The sequence below is a fragment of the Balaenoptera physalus genome, assembly GCF_965194825.1.
Source record: "Balaenoptera physalus genome assembly, chromosome: 15".
Taxonomy (NCBI): domain Eukaryota; kingdom Metazoa; phylum Chordata; class Mammalia; order Artiodactyla; family Balaenopteridae; genus Balaenoptera; species Balaenoptera physalus.
In genome coordinates this window covers 9540966-9558534 of record NC_138894.1, presented here as the reverse complement: position 1 = coordinate 9558534, position 17569 = coordinate 9540966, and the positions used below count along the sequence as shown (strand labels likewise).

General features: G+C 46.8%; 1 protein-coding gene across 4 annotated transcripts in view; it reads right to left on the bottom strand.

The window, feature by feature from the left end:
* The window catches only part of AFF3 (ALF transcription elongation factor 3), a 557646-nt gene that overhangs the window by 27468 nt on the left and 512609 nt on the right, over positions 1 to 17569 (bottom strand). For all 4 annotated transcript variants that reach the window (XM_082427229.1, XM_082427230.1, XM_082427231.1 and 1 more), the window contains 4 exons: positions 13279 to 14361; positions 8575 to 8699; positions 5024 to 5225; positions 2164 to 2288 (listed from right to left, as the gene is read on the bottom strand). In XM_082427229.1, the coding sequence (XP_082283355.1) occupies positions 2164 to 2288; positions 5024 to 5225; positions 8575 to 8699; positions 13279 to 14361 (1535 nt within the window). The remainder of the gene's footprint in view (positions 1 to 2163; positions 2289 to 5023; positions 5226 to 8574; positions 8700 to 13278; positions 14362 to 17569) is intronic.

The following is a 17569-nucleotide window of genomic DNA, read 5'->3' as shown; positions in this document are numbered from 1 at the left end:
ATGCATGTGATCATGTTGTAGATTATGACTGCTTCTCCTTCTTTTTTTTTTTTTTTTTGCTCCCTGAGTCCAGATCTTCTATAATACCTGCAACTTTCTTTTTCCTTTTAAATTTATTTTTTATTGAAGTATAGTTGATTTACAATGTTGTGTTAATTTCTGCTGTACAGCAAAGTGACACAGTTATACATATATATATTTACATTCTTATTTATATTCTTTTCCATTATGGTTTATCTCAGGACATTGAATCTAGTCCCCTGTGCTCTACAGTAGGACCTTGTTGTTTATCCATTCTATACATAATAGTTTGCATCTACTAACCCCAAACTCCCACTCCATCCCTCCCCCTCTGCAAGCTTCTTGAGATGAATAAGGGCAGTTTTGGGACTGGTAAAAATGACAGATGGGCTTTGAGTGATGTCTAAAGCCCCGTTTCCATTCTTATAAAGACTTGATTTGTAAGACAAGTATAATTGTTTTTAATTCCTCAAAGAACTGGGTTGCAGCCTGAACGATACGGAGGCTGACCCATCCATAGAACTACTTTGTCTTCAATTTGCTTCTTAATATTAGGAAGAGCATCTTTAATTAAGATGAAAATCAAAAGATTGCTATATCTTCTGAATGCAAATTTCCACACTGTCATTAAACACAATTCTAATCTCCTGTTTTTGCAAACGGTTAAAGCTCCCTGGAACAATTTACACCACCAAACCCTAATTATATATGGAGTTGACCGCCTGATTGTACTCCCATTACACGCCCCCCACCCCGGGGATTAATTACCACCTCCCTTGATGCCCAGGGCAGCGGCGAGGAGGGGAAGGGGAGATGCTGAGGGTCAGGAGAGAGCGTGCTTGGGGTTGAGTGCAGCTGCGGCGGCCACGGGAAGAGGAGAAAAACACACGTCCTCCTGGGCCACCCTTACACTTTCGTAAATCCAATGATCTGGGAACGTGTTCAATAAAGAAACAAAAAAATGTGGATTTGGCTTTCAACCCTCAAAGTCTGTGCCCTAAGTAGCTTAATGAAGTCCAAGCAGGGCTTGAGGACTACAATTCGGTATTCTTGTTTCTCGGAGGTGAATCAACTGATGGTGTCTATACTCTGGGTGAAGTTAGGATTGGAAAGTAGGACGGGAGGGAGATGAGGGTGGAAAAGTCATCACCACTGTGCCGAGCTTTCAATTCTCCAGGTGATCGCGCTCAGGAGAGACCATCTCACTGGATCTCGGAAGAGCCTGTCATGACAATCACTTTTTCTGATTAGGAAGCTGGGACTCAGACACATTCAGCACCATTTTATTTTCTGACTTTGGGTGAGGTTCGTGGCTTACAGTCTGTCCCCGCAGCCAGACTGTCAACAGTCAGAGAGCAGGGTGTTCTCTCACTGGCGCCCGCTTCTCCAGGGATTTAAGGGCGTGCCTCAAACAGACACACACTGCACGCTTGGTGAACAGCTAAAATTGAAAGGAGGATTCAAGCCGAACTCTTGAAACCATCCCTGCCGCCTTCCAGGCTTGTCCTTGACACATATTTTTTCCCCAAGAGCCTAAATAATTTTCAGTATCATGTTATCATTTCTCATTTGTCATTTTCAGCATCTCCAGAGCATTCCAGGATGTTACATTTATTCATTTTCTTTTGTTTCTCCTCCTCTTAAATTGATGCCGGGAACGGAACTAATACTTGGGTTTCAGTGTTAGGATTGGGAGATGGATGACAGGATATTTTCTCCTGTATAAGAACTGTTTACACTTTTATAAAGACTACAGCATTTTAGAGAAAAAAAAGCTTTCAGGAGTGAATCACTATTATTCTTTGCCTGTTATAATGTACAAAAACAAAAAATGCTTCTCTTTCTGGTAGCATACAACCCCAAATGCAGGGGCTTAGAAATATGACTCATTGATGCCATTTAGCTTAGTTTTCTGACATCCTGGATGCAACCCTGTTAGCACTGGTTGTTCCATTCACCCAGAAGCCCCCCAGGACTCAGGGGTACACTTGGAGTGAAGCTGCAATTCCCTTCGAGAGGGTGACATTTAACAGATCAGATCACATGACAGAAATGGCCACACTGTGAATGAGACGCATATTAAACCATCTCCCTGCTCCCACTGATCTGGCCTCACCATATCAACCAAGAGTCCACACTTACATGTCATCGAAGATGAGTTTCTGCCTCTTGCAGTCCCTGTGGCCGTTGGAGCCTGGAGACCATGGCTCTGTCTGTGGCCGTGACTTGTGGAGAACGTTGTTTTCAGAATTGTTGTGAGCCGCTTTCTAAACAACAAACAAACACACCTGTATTTGAGAAACTGGCCACCTGGCTGAAGGAGCAACCTGTTAGAATCGCTTGTGTTCTGTGTCCTAGGTTAGAGCTGATGGTGCTTTCTTTGTTGAAATAAAGAAGAAGAAATACTTGCATTACAGGTCTCAAGCTGGAGGTTTTTACATACGTCGTCGAATGTCATTCCCACGACATCAAAAGGGAACTCTCAGTGTGCCCACTCACGCAGATCCAGATCCTGAACTCGCCCAAGCTCAGATGGCTATTGTGGGTGGAGGCTGGGGGCTTAGGATTCAGGCTCCTATTCTTCCCAGTTGGCTAGACCCATGGTTCTCCAAATGGACTGCATCAGAATCACCATTAACACACAGCCAGCTGGGCCTCACCGCCAGCATCTTTGACTCAGTACGTCTGGGGAAGAGCCTGAGAACATGCATTCCTAACAAGTTCCAGGTGATGCCGGTCCAGGACCCAAGCTCTCAGAACCGCTGAGCTATAATCATCCCTCACAAAAGAGGTCACTCAGGTCACAAGTGACTGGTTCTCATCAGCTGTCTGTGAAGAACAGGAAGAGCCAAAGGCAATCACTAGAAATGATTTAAAATGTGTTTTAAGAAGGAACACTCTTGATCTGGGGAAAAATTGAAACATCCTTTTTTCTGGGGATACAGACATTATAGAGAGCACCTATGGTGTGTTGAAGGTCTGGATCATAAAACACCCCTTTTTTAGTTCGGAAATTCAAATGGATTCCTCTGAAATAATTAAAGTGGAGTGTATATCAATGCTTCTTTAAATATGGACCGATTTTATGCGTAGATCAAGCCTCCTTGTTACGAGAGCCTCCAGGACTCTGGGCGTTTCCTTTCTGGCATGCAGGGTAGTAAATAACGGATGTGTGTGAGCCCTGCTCTAAGTGGCTCTCCCCAGCCAGACTGTAAGCTATCCTGCAGGCAGAGACTGAACCCGTTAGATCATCAATGCGTCTCTGTTATGTAGCAAAGTGCCTGGGACACAATAAATACTTCCTTGATAAACACCCGTTCGGTGAAAGAATGCCTCAGTAAAGTCTATAATTGGTTTACGATTCTCTGCACATCATAGCTGCTTGTGATTGAAGGATCTAGAGGCAAAGAAAAGTTGTGTTTGGTTTAAAATTGGAATTGTTAGCTTTTTATTTGTTTTTTCTAATATGGTCTTCTCAGATTCGTGTATCCTAGAACTAAAGATAATTGCTCCCAAATGAGGGTGCATAAAGGGGTTAATTTCCTGATGGTTCAGTAAGATTTAGGCTCTTGCCGGACCATCTACCAACTTCTTTTGCCTCTTTAATTCATGGGATAAAGCATGAAATGCTGCCTTCCCGCACTTTCTTTGCAGAAAGAAATTTGCCAAGTCTCATTTCTCCCTGCCTCACAAAGCCCCACTGGTTTTGAGAGGCACAGCGGGGAGAGTTTGGCATTAAATAATGTACCCGGAGGATGCACGGTCCAGGGCCGCCCGCTGTTAGATGGAGGGTGGCAGGAAAGAGGAACTTACATGCAGTGTTAGCTGCACAGGGGTCCATAGGGGTTGGGTTCTTTAGACGGTTCTGCCTCATTTAAATCTTACACCACCGTCTTGCAAATGAAACAGGCTCAAGAGATTAAGCAACTGACCCAAGGTCACATGGTGACTAAGCTATGAGGCTAGAGGTGAACCCAGGTTCCCAGGGGAATACAGGGTGTTGGAATCACCCTTGACAAAGTCACTGGAAGAAGGGTGGTGGCAGCTGTCCCACATTGGCCACTGAGGGCAGCGGGGAGCCCTGCAACTTTGGCCTTGGGCTCCAATCCCAGATTTAGCTCTGCCCCAGGGCAAGAAATCTTTTCAAATATAAAGATTGGTTGGTCCAAAACTCCCAATTTACTTTGTCCTGGGAGAGTTACGTTAGGGCTAATTCTTTTCAGGATGGGAAATGAAGTCCTCCAAAGAGTGTTCCTAAGCAGAAGAGGCTTAAAATGCCTCCTCCGTTTCTTCGGCAGCTGCCTGTGCAAGAGGCGAAGAGCAGCTGCTTTGCCAGGTCTTCCCAGACCAGCATTTAGGGCTGCTTTGCGGGACCTCACTGGTCACCACGTATCAATGTAATCTTCCTCGACCAGGACAGGCTCCCATTGGTAATCCACCCGTTGGACCAAATGGAGGTATGATGCCTCCGCAGCCAGGCATCCCACAGCAACAAGGAATGAGACCCCCAATGCCGCCTCACGGTCAGTACGGTGGTCTTCCTCAAGGATGCCAGGTTACCTTCCTGCTGCTACGCCGCCATGTGGGCAGGGACCGCCAATGGGGGCCCCCTTACCAAGGTGGGCCTCCTCGACCTCCGATGGGAATGAGACCTCCTGCAATGTCGCAAGGTGGTTGTTACTGATCTTACGTCATCCAGTCTAATACGTTTGGAGATTAAACCTTTTCTCAACTTGTGCTGTTTATACAGCCAAGCTTTCTGTCAATAAGGCCTCCTTGGGACTTTAACAAACATTATCTTCCCACATACCAGAAACTATCGGACATTTATTTTACCTGGGAAAATTTATTTGGAATACTAAAGCAGGAGCTTTTCCTGAAGTTGCAATTAAGAAAAAAAAAAAAAAAGCTTGTGCTCGGATTGTGCTGGGCTAGAGGCAGAGTAGAGGGATGTGCTCATTTTCACTCGTGTTTTAATTGGGGCAGAAGGGCGTCAGCGTACCGTGAGGTCTCCACCATGGGTCTGCAGCTGGTTCTCAGCCTTATGCTTTTTGTTGGACGAGGCGGAAGTGAACAAACCATTGCTGTTGGATCTGCTGGGGGAAGTCAGGTCCTCGCCGGAGTATTTGTGTTTAGATGCGTCGGAGAGGGGTGAGGTGGGTGACCGGAGCATTTTTTCATTTTTATTTATTGGGATGGCCAAGCTGTAAAAGGAAATCACAGTAATGGAATGTCACACACTCAGCACATGGCAAGGTAAATGTTTTATATGTGACCCTCCCATTTAAAACCTGCTGGTAGGAAGACGTTTATTGGCATTATTATGCCAGGAAACGATTTTATGGCATTAGGACCATAACAAACAATAAACAAATTTCGTTCATTGTTTCTTTACTCGTCCTCCCAGAAAAAAATAGTAATTCTGGAGTTAAATGACTAAGCATAATAATAACTTCATTTCCCAAGTTTTTCATCCAAGGATCTCAAAATACACGACAAACAACTTACTGTTTTCCTAACAAGTGTAAACAGCAGGTAACGGGAAACTCAAATTATACACGAGATCTCCACTTCCAAAAGGACTTTTGCTAACACCTGAGCTTGTACTAATTATTATATGGAGAATAACAGAATCACAGAATAACCAAGCATGAACCCACCTTCTAATTGTTAGGTAGCCAGGCACTGATCAGAATAAACAAAGAATAGAAAACTGTCATTAGAAATGACATTTTCTGATTCCTAGCTCCTTATTTTACCTTCCAAACTATTGTCTATGCCTGAATATAAATCCCCCCGCTGCCAAAGACCATCAGAGAAGGGAGTCATATTTGAGTCTTTGCAATGTATATTATGTTGATAGGGCTCTCTCTGTTACTTTACTTTGAAACCAAAATTGGGGGAAGACATATTAGCCTCAAATAAACTCAATCATTGCTAATTTGGGATGCTTCTAGAAGTCACCTGGTAGAGTCAGTTAAAATAAATTCATTTAACAAAGATTTAGTCATTATTCCCGCAGTTGTGACTTCTTAGTTGCATGTGTTGACTATCACTGCAAACAAGCCATTAAAGTCACTTTTTATTTTTAAGCAATTTCCTTAGTTGGTGGTCACAGCGTAGAAATTACAAACACAGGCCTCTAGAACAAATGAGAAGCCAAGGTTCTTAATGTTATGCAAACAGATCTGTGTAGGGAGAGAATTTCTGATGACAGCTTTCTGGTTCAAAAAGTACTGTGCATCCAACAACTTAGCAGTGAGAAGGTGTGTTCTCGAAAACTTCCTTGGACGAGTCAAAAGTGGCTCAGCCAGTGAAGATGAAAACACTGATGTTGAAGACGGATATGAACCGTCTGAATATAATTGTTTCTTGACATGTGAGTGAAAAAGTCTTATTTCTAAGTCTCAATTATTTTACACACTACATGATTTTAAATGTTTGCAGAAAACTAAATTATTACATTAAATATTGTCATGAACGTATGATTATTTCTTCTTCATCATTATAAGTTTATCTATTCAAGTTGACCAAAGTAACTTTGAAACGTTCTTGGGATCGCATCTTTGGGATGGGCAATCACCATATATGTAGGATTGTCTTATTACACAGGTAAAGCTTAACAGTGGTAATCACAATTCCAGAGGTACACAGGCCACCTTTCCAAGAAAAACTCAAAGCACTTTCATATGCATCGAGTCCTTACTTAACATAAGTGAAACTATCAGGGCCAGGAGGCTCTGCCAGCAAAAGCTCTAGAGCAAGAGCTTGTATCCTGGGGTCCCTGCACTTGCATGGAAAAGAAGTCGCATCTTCACTTTCCTTAACCTCTCACCAAAACTGAGCATTTCCTTTAATTATGAACGAAGGCAAGAAACCAGAGTAGTGGTTTAGCAGGAGTACTGCTTGCAATACCTGTGATTGTGTCTCCAGTGGAAATCACAGATATTTTCATGCCTTATCAGTTGTTGCAGACACCTTGAAATATGGTTTACACTCATCACTACTAGAAATTAGGGTCATTACTAGATCTGCTAGAAAGGTTATTTAAGGCATTAACAAAGAAGCACATATATAACTCTATCACACATTTAAAGAGACATTTTTGAGCCGTATTTTCCCCATTCACGTTTCCTCAATATTTTGGGATACCATCTGCTTGGCACAGAGGACTGTGGGCTCGGCCAGCTTGTGTGTGCTGCTCTGTCTCGCTCAGACCCTCAAGGGCCCTCGCCCTTCTTCCCAAGGTGATTCTAACACTGCAGTGGGCCTGTGCTCAGGCACCCTCGCTCTCCAATTTCCTCTCCGGGTTTTAGTACCACTCTACATCTTCTCCTAACCTTTCAGTTTACATTTTTATGTGTTGCGCTGAAACATTAATCTCCCCTTAAAAATTCTATGTACACAGTCAGGGAGAGTGAGGAGTGTCTTAGCAGAGGATAAAGTGGTTTCTGAGCTGTGCTATTTCTAAATGGAAAGGACTTTTCTATGACTGATGATAAGCTGCTCACTTATAATAAATATCTGGGACCTTGCTTTGCTAGGAAGCCTTTGTCACAGAGGGGATTCAGTGCCATGTGGGTCTCTCTGGAACCCCTTGACAGGAGAGACTGGGTGGCTGTTTCGCCTTGGAGACCCGGATCCTGTCTATCACCGCAAATTCAGTCTACGCCCAACGCCTTTAGGTGTGTCATATGGAGATTCTGCTCAAGTTTATATTTTTCATTTGTGTAACTAGCTTAGTGTTCTCACGGGTTTACTGGCTATTAATTCAGTTTGTAAGTTTTCAGGGTAGAGGGTGTGTTTTTGAAAGGACAGAACTGTGTGTAACTAGTAACTGGTCTTTTGTTATAAAGAAGTACTTCCAGCGCACCTGGAGCTGTGACAAGAAGCACACGTCCAGGCACACTGGTTAGTCTTGGGTTAAACCAAGGGAAGCGAGTCTGCATGAGACAGGCTGGGACCTGGGACCCTCTGCTGCAGTGCTTGCACCTGGACAAACATCTCCTTGAGCCACAAAATACAAAGAAACTACAAGGGACTAAAAATAACTGCATGCACGGGGCAGTTGGAACAAATTATGAACAAGATACAAAAAGACCAAAAACCCAACTGCCGCTTCTGAGGAGTCGGGAGCAAAAAAGCAGGGTGTCAGGAGCAAAAGTAGGTTACTGCACATGCACCCTGCACTCAACGCCACCAAGGGGGTGAGCAGACCTCCTAAGCCACCCCTCCAGTCTAACCCCTGGCCCCACCCCACCCTCACCCTATTTAAGGAATCAGCTTGCCCCCCATCAGACAGCGAGCAAGGGAATCTGTTACTTGTCTTTGTTCCCTCGTGCTACAGCATGAGCCCCAGTAAAGCCTTGTCTGAATTTCTTGTCTGGCCTCTTATCAATTTCTATTGATGAAGGAGCCCAAGAGGCTTGGTAGGTAACATGGAGACCCAGAGCAGAGCAGTCATTCAAAAATCCGACTCTCCCCCAGTAGGCATGTGCCTCTCAGACCCAGACACGCCTCCAGCTGCCTCTGCCTTCCTGGGAGCGTGAGTACCTGTTGACATTCACGTTGCAATGGTTTGCGGACAAAGTACTGTTGGCAGAGGCAGTGAGTCGTGAAGAGCTCTCCTTCTCTCCCTGAGCCTTCTTGATCTCCCTGTAGTCTTCTTCGTTGTCACACTGCACGGAAAGAAGCAAAAACCAATCAGCTTCCGACTTCAAGGGATCACAGCGAGCTCCCATCACCACCCAGCTCACTGGGCTTCTCCGGACAACATCCTGAGCACCAATGTGGCTGCAGCACTCTCGGCCCTGGCCTGGGTTCCCCATCAGCTACCCCGTGAACAAGGAAGAAATCTGTCAGCTTACTGAGAGGAAACAGCATGACACGAAGATCAAAATTCGGGAGGGACCATTGTGACCGATGAACGCTTCTTTACCAACAGGCAGATTCCACCCTCCAGAGAAGACCTGTTCTGGGGTCCCGCCGGAGCTTCAGCGTCCCTCCCTTTGGCTCTTCTTGGTACCCAAACAAGGCATAGCGACCTATCCTGGGCTTAATGTTGTAAGGGCAGTGACAAGCTCGGACCTTTCTTTTGAAATTCATGGCCTCAAAGTACATTTTTATAAAACAGTAGTTTGACTGGATTCTTGTTTTCCACGATTGTATTTAACCTAGGCGTGTACTAGGGTGTGATGCACAGGCACTCAACCAAATTCCATTTTTGGTGAGATCGCAGCAACACAGTACAGGCACATTCAGGGCTCTCAGCAGAGCTTTCCAGGAGACAAGCACCGGCACTAAAGATAGAGAAATTTTGACCTTCTCTCTCTAGCTGGGATTGTTACACAGCCTCTATTGCAAGGACCTCAGCAGCTCACACTGAAACTGTGCCCCCAGTGAGGGTCCAAGCCAAAACTCTGAACCCCCAGTTCTGGCCTCCAGGGCTCGGGCAGGGCTAGACTCTGCACCCTGGGCAGCCAGGTCTGCGGTGTCCCATCTCCAGCACCCAAAACTGAGGGCTTCACACCCCAGATACTGAGTAAAGAGTGCTGTGAAAATGTTCTTTCACTTCTCTGTGCGAGTTTAATCATGATTCAGTAGATTTCATGAGGAGAGCTGAGTGTCAGGCTTAGTGTAAATGAAGTTTTGTAAGTTAAAATTAAAAAGTCCATGAATAATAAAATTATTTAAATACAGAATATTATGGAATATACATGTATATGTTTTTGCACATCTCTCTATCTACATATACCTATACAGCTATATATATTTCCAATCTATCTGTATGTTTATCAATTTCTATTTCTGAAATACCTCTCTCTCTCTCTTTCCATCAGCCTGTCCATTTATCCATCCATCTCCAGATGACTGACTGATTCACTCATTAATCAATTAATCACCTGGGGACTGATGGACAAATCAATCCAACGAGTAAGGGGGAGGGCAGGGTATGTAGAGGAAAACAGAAGGAAAGAGGGGTAGGTATGTAGTGAGCTAACCCGCATTACTGCATTATATCATCTGAATCTGACAACACCCCTGCAAAGATGTCACCATTTTACAAACAAAGAAACTGAAGTCCACAGAAGGGAAGGTCACCCGGGAGGCCAGGGCTGACTGCGTGATTTGCGGGGTTCAGTGCAAAATGAAAATGCTGGGAGCCTTGTTCAAAAAGCAGGAAAAGATGCTTGATGTCAGTCTTGGTGATGATTTTTTTGGATTTAACACCAAAAACAAAGGCAACAAAAGCAAAAAATAAACAAGTGGGACTACATTAAACTAAAAGGTTTCTGCACAGCAAAGGGAACCATCAACAAAATGAAAAAGCAACCTACTGAATTGGAGAAGATATTTCTAAATCGTATATCTGAGAAGGGATTAATACCCAAAATATATAAAGAACTCATACAATTCAACAGCAAAGAAACAAACAAAAAAAATCCAGTTGAAAAATGGGCAGAGGATCTGATTAGACATTTTCTAAAGAAGACATATGGATGGCCAACAGGTATATGAAAAGATGCTCAACATCACTAATCATCAGAGAAATGCAAATCAAAACCACCATGAGATATCACCTCATACCTTTCAGGATGGCTATTATCAAAAAAACTAAAACTAATAAGTCTGTGAGGATGTGGAGCAAAGGGAACCCTTGTGCACTGTTGGTGGGAATGTAAATTGCTGCAGCCACTGTGGAAACAGGATACAGGTTGCTCAAAAAATTAAAATAGAACTACCACATGATCCAGCAATCCCACTTCTGGGTATTTATCCAAAGAAAACGAAAACACTCATTTGAAAAGATATCTGCACCCCCATGTTCACTGCAGCGTTATTTACAATGGCCAAGACAAGGAAACAAATGTCCATGGCTAGACAGATGGATAAGGGTACTGCGGCATATATGTACGTACAACAGAAGAAGGAAGTCTGCCATTTGCAACAACATGGATGGACCTAGAGGGGATTATGATAAGTGAAATAAGTCGGACAGAGAAAGACAAATACCTTACGATCCCACTTACATGCGGAATCTAAAAACAAAAACCAAATCTCCTCCCAGCTTATGTTGTCAGGCTGCTGATTGCTTGGGGTTGGGGGGAGTACAAAATGGATGAAGGAGGTCAAAAGGTACAAATTTCTGGTTATAAAATGAATAAGCCATGGGGATGTAATGTAACATACAGCATGGTGACTATAGTTAATAATACTGTAGTGCATATTTGACAGTAGCTAGGAGAGGAGATCTTGAAAGTTCTCACCAGGAGGAAAAGAAATTTGTAACTGTGGATAGCGATGCACGTTAACTGGACTTATTGTGGTCATCATTTTGCAATACTTATAAACCAATATCAAATCATTACATTATACCTCACACACACAAAAAAAGCAGCTAAAGAGTAACATTATAAAGTACTAAAGTCGGAAACATTTTCTTGTCTTTCGTGTCTTTCTAAGTCTCTCTCTTGACCTGTCATGGTGTGTTTATTTGCTATTTCATATTGCGCTCCTTGAGGCCTGGGGATACCTGGGGGGCATGCGTAGACAATCCCAAGTACCGGGGGGCCTGGGCCTGCGACAGGGCGCTTGTGAGCAGCCCACCAGTGAAGGGTTTCCCCCGCCAGCCAGTTGTGGAACCCATGGGTCAAGGGGTGAGGAAGTCCAGTTAGGCATTTCCCCTTCCCCAAGGCCAACTGGCAACCCCTTGCGGATTGCAGTCTCCCCTGGAGGACCCGTCAGTACTGGGATTGGGGGTGGGGAGATGCCCATCCTGACCCCGACCCTCGTTATGCCTGTGCCTTGGCCCCTGGATGGGGATGCGGGTGGGGAGGCTGCACAGGGCTAGGAGTGCGAAGGGGCCACAGGGCAGGCAGAACCTGTCCTGGGAAATGGGCAGGAGGTGGGACCGCGCAGGCTCTATCGCCCCACTGCACTTCACTTACTAAACACAAATTCAAAGATAAAATGAAGAAGTCCAAGATGGCAACTGCAAGCATTAAACTCCAAGTACAGAGCCCTCTGAGCAGGGGTCCTGTGGGGAAAATACTGCACAAACCGCATGTTGACTTCTCATTGGGAGACCCTGGAGCCACAGACCCGGGCTTCATTCCTGGCTCTGCCCTTTCTCACATATGTAAACCTGGGGCAAGTCCCTTTAGGAACTCTGAGCCTCAGTTTCCTCATCTGTAAAAAGGGCATGACGATAATATTTGCCTCATAAAGTTGTAAGGACTTTATAAACGATTTAATATGTACAAAAACAGCATCCCTCATGGGGACATATATACGTGTTAACTGTTGTGAATGATTTTGTCCTAAATTTGGGACCATCCACGATGACTACAATCTTTGGTTTGTCACGCATTGTGTTTTCCACTGTGGTCCAAGTTACTTTTGAAGATGCAGTAACAGGAGGGGATAAAAATCCTCAAAATTGGTTTTAAATTATGATTAAATTACTCCTGTGCTCAAAAATCTTCAAAAACGGCCAAACGGCCGAGCATTTGGGTCTGCCTCCTGACAAACGTCCTGCTCTCCGAGTACCTGAGCTGCCTGTCTCACTTTGTTCAACCCGCCTTTGTTCAGCTTGCTTCCCTCCTTTGGCACCACCTCATCCCTGACCCTCTGATTACTCAAAAGTCCCTCCTCCTGAGGGCCCTGTTCCCAGCCCGTCTCCACCACAACGTTCTCCTGATCAATGCCAGGGGAGCACAGCCGCTGGCTCTCATGCACCAGGCTGGTGTCCCCTCCCGGGGCCCCGTCATCCACGGTCCCCACTAGGCACTTCCAGGTTCACGCCTCACCCCAGTCACAGCCTTACTAAACTCTATGAGGCTGTTGGCTTCTAAAGTCAATGAATGATCCCACCCCTTCCAGCAAAGAATGGGGTTCACCCGTGTTTAGCTTTTCTCACAGGCCCAGCCTCCAGCTTGCCTCTGCACACACACTCAGGGAAGATTTCCTGTTCGTCTACTTCCACATGCAGTGAGACAGGCCTTAATTATCTATAACATGGGAATAATAAGGATACTTCCCTCATTGGGCAGTTCTAAGGATTTAAGTGAGTTAATGCACGTCAAGTACTTACAAAGGTATCTGGCATATATAAAGTGCTCTATGAACGTCTGTTGAGGAAAGACACATAAAACTCCTGCTCCGTGAACATTCTAGACCAGCAGACCTGCTGCCCACAAGTTCAGGGAGAGCCCTCCCTCCCGCCCTGCCCTTAGCCCCTCGGGTTTCCAGGCCTACCTTGCGTTTCCTCTTGGATTTTGGCAAAGCCTTTTCTGCGGGCGCATCGGATGCGTGGCTCGGGGGCGCGCTTTCAGTGTCCTTGGCCGCGGGAGCGCTCAAGACCCCCGGCTCCTGGGGCAGGTGTTCTGGGATCCTGGACAGGAGAGTCAGGTCAATTTTGACCCAGAGTGACCTGACCTCGTCACTGTCCTTCAACGGGGAGAGAAGTTCATTGCGGCCGAAGGGGACCAGTGTGTAGAACTGCTCCTCCAGCTCCTTGGCGATGTCGCTGGTGGTCCTGGCGTTGATAGAGCCCACAGGGGCCCGGGGGCCGCCCCCGCTGATGCTGTTGGCAGCCTCCTTCAGCCTCGGGTCGCTCCCGGAGGCGGCAGTGGCCTTGGACAGAGGGAAGTCCTCCTGTTCCGAATCCAGGTCCGAGTCCGAGGAGGAGGACGACGAGGACGACTCCGTCTCGATGAACTCCTTGGATTTGGGGACGATCCGGCTCAGCCCCCGCGTGCGGCGCTTCTCGCAGGTTACGGCCGAGCGCAGCTCCTTCCGGTGGCTGGTCCTACTGTTGCCGCAGGGCCGGGGCTTGGGGGGCTCCGGGGGGATCCCCGCGCTCGCCCCCAGCGCCTCCGCGGCTGCGGGCTCCTCGGGCCGGTGGCCATTGTCGCCGGCCGAGGTCCTCTCGGTGCGCCGGGTGGGTTTCTTGCCCGCGGACCTCCGGGCAGGCGCGGGCGCGCTCTCGGCGGGCGCACCGGCCACCGTGGGCGGCGGGGCGTTGGCGGCGGTCACGGCCACGGCCACGGCCGCGGGCGGGGACTTCTGCTTCACCCCTTTGCTCCCCGGGGCCTTGTTCGCGGTCCTCGGCCTCTGCTCCTCCTTGCAGGTGCTCTTGATGTCCTTGTCTCTCAGGCTGGTCGGGCAGACGTTGTCGGGAAGCTTCCCGCAGTCTGGCGCTTCGTCCTTCACCGGGGTGTAGTATTGATTGCTCTCCGGCCCGTGGCTTTCATTTTGGATCAGGATAGGAGGCTTGTGGGGATTAACTTTGTTTAGCCATTTATCCAGCTGCCACTTGTTGGAGGACGCTGGTTCGGCCTAAAAGCAGAAAACCGGCAACAAACAAGTATCTTTTATGACGGGCTCACTTAAAAGGGGCCTGGCGGTTCTCCTCTGGACTTAGGGCAGAAAATGGATGGGCTGGAAACACAAGGAGCGTGGAAGCTGTAGGGGTGTGTGGCATCCACGGGCACACAAGGTGCAGAGATGCTGTCCGCTTCCTGGGCCCCGGCACTGAAACGCCAGTGCAGCAGTTTGAGGCCTATTTGGAAAATAAGGGGATGCACTGTGCTTCATTAGGACCCATTTCCAACATTTCTGAGGGTTATACAATGTATATTTTTTTATATCTATACAGACATACATAAACTTGAGAGTCCACAAACGTTAACTGGGGTGTAGTTTGGAGACCCTGAGTGTTAAAGCACTCATTTTTTGTGAGACTTAAAATATGGAGGGGGGGATGGAAATTAGAAAAGGGGACTCAGTGGAAACTAAACTCCCAAAGAACTACCTGTGTGTGCCCTGTGCACTCGGATGGCTGGACTTGGTTCTTCCATCCTCAACCTACATCCATCACACTTTGCCCGAAATATTTCAGATGAGGAGGTGACAATGGAAACCTTTCCTGCAAGCAGTTTTGCTACCTTAAAGCAAATCCTGGACATTTCAGGTTTTAAACTCTGGCCCATAGGTTGGCTCTGGGGGTCGGGGGGGGAGTGGGGGGGGGAGGTCAGTGAATGCCCTGTAACAGAATGTGAAATGTTATGTAGACGCATTTTTCGGGGAGAGGGACATAGCTTTCATTCGCATCTCTAGGCAGCTATGTCTTATTCAAAGGTGAAGAACTGATGCTTTTACAGGGAGTAAATGTTGTTGATTTATAATAAAAGTCCATTTATCGAGCATCTGTGATTATTAATAGAAAAGAGGTATATTGATAAGTATAGAACTTTAGCTAGAGTATTATCAATTTGTGAATATATGTGAAATGGGGAAAATTTTTGAAGTGATTAAGGTGATGTATTTTTCCTTCCCTATGGTCTCTACCCTACAAATTCATGGCTTCTGATGATCCAGGGGAAGACTAGATACCAGCCTAAAATAAAGAATCGGCTTAGCTTTGCATTTCAAACTTGGTTGGTTAAAGCCCAGAGCAAGTCAGGCGCCCTTGTAGGAGAAAACCACTGTTTTTTAACATAATAATTCCCCAAAGCTTGCTTTCATGTATCAAGATTTGGTTTTCAACAGTGAGGTCGGTATTAAGAGCAGAACTTTGGGCATAGCCACATGCAGCAAGGCTCTTGGGGGAGGGGAGAGAGGGGAGGGCAGTATATTAGACCCAAGGGTCCTGGCTGAGTCTGGAGGCGTCTGGGGCACAGCTTAGGGAGATGGGAAACCTTTAATGGGCCAGCAGGGCCTGGGGCCAAGATGAAGTGGCCACAGAGTGTGGGCACCAGGCACTGGAGCTGTGGCAGGGACCGTGGACATCCTGCTGGTTCCCCCAAAACAGATGAGACTGTCTACACTTCAGGGAACCACAGCGCAGAGTGTCCAGGGACTGGGAATGACTAGAGACATTTCAGTGGAGGCCAGCATGGGGATTCCAGGCCCTTTCCTTGGCACCCTGAGGATGGGGAGCCTTCCCCTGGGATACAGGTGTGGAGGGGGAATCTCTCATGACCCTGATAGAGAGTCTGGTCTCTGACTTAACTTTCTGCTTTGTTTGCTTTCATGCCACCCAAACGACCAGGGCTCCCAAGCAAGAGGCAAAAGAACAAAATGATACATCTTTTTTTTGCACCTCTGAGTCGTCCTGTGTAAACTCTGACCTCGTTTTAATTCGGCTTCTCCAGAGATAGGGAACAATGGAACCTGCAGAGCACACCTGACCTGGTCCATCCTGCAACAGCGATGCAAGAGCGGAAGCAGGGCAGCAGGACCTCTTCTTCGCCAAGGGGAAGCTCTCGCCTGCCCTGAGATTAGCTGGGTGTGGTTGAAGCCTACTTTGGTGGCAAACACATCCATGGCTCCGAGGCTGTCTCCTCCCCACCCCATTTCTCTCGGACCACCGGCGAGTCAGTGACTTCTGTGCCTCAGCTTCCCCAGATAAATGGGGCCCAGTAATATGAATGGATGCTGACGCGGCCTTGCAGAAGGCGACACACACGGGGAGAGGGTGGACCATCTATGGCAGAGCCTGCCACTCACACTGGCCCCCCCCCACGTCTCACACTAGCTCGCCCTCACCCCCAGCACCCTGAGCCTCCCACAGCTCACATCTCTTATGTGGGAGAACACAGACGCGTGCCTGGAGCCAAAACACAGCGGCTCACAGGGAGGCCCCCACTAAAACTCCCTGGAGGGAGCGTTCACAGTGAAGGGAGAATTGAAGAACCTGAGTGTGGGCCCACTGCCTGATGTGCTCTAGGGTCATTTTTTTCTGCTCTTCACAGCTGGAGAAATGAGGCTGAAGGACCATTTTCAACACATCACTAAATCACATTCTCTTTCTCAAAGGATCTCCAAGGACCTCCTCTTGCACCTCAAACAAAAATCCAAATTCCTCGGGCATCCATCATCGAACAGCCATCTTTCCTTGCCAGAACACCTACAATGTGCTCCCACTTTATATGTATCATCTAACTGAATCCATACAGGTAACAAATACTGTCGCCCCTAGTTTGCAGATGGGGCTCAGAGAGGTTAAGTGGAATGTCCAAAGCTGCAGAGCTACCAGGCACCACCAAGGCTAAACCCACATTTGTCTGGGCTTAAAGACCAGATTCTCTCCCCTGCTGCTTTGCCAGTCTCCCACTACTCTCTGGTGGAGCCTCACGAAAGAGGGACCTCGTTTCTTTTGAGAAATGTCAGTCTTCAACCTAAAATGATAGAATTAGATTGATTTTTGGAGACACCACTAACTCTCCAAATAATACCTGTGGCCTTCTGTTATCCTTAACTGCAGCATCTTTTGATGTCCACAGCCGTTTCATGTATATAAATCTTGTGTCTTCAACAAAGCCAAACACTGCTTTCCAGCAGGGGCCAGGTCTCTGCTTCTTTGTATCCCTCGCAGGACCCGTAATAGGTTAGGGGGACAGCATGCTATGACTCTGCTCCTAGTAATAATGACTCACAATGAGCTGTCACTCCATTTGTATCACTTATTCCTCAGAACAACGTCACAGATTAGACGGCATGGGATTATCCGCCATTTCGGGGATGAAACAACTGTGGCCAAGGA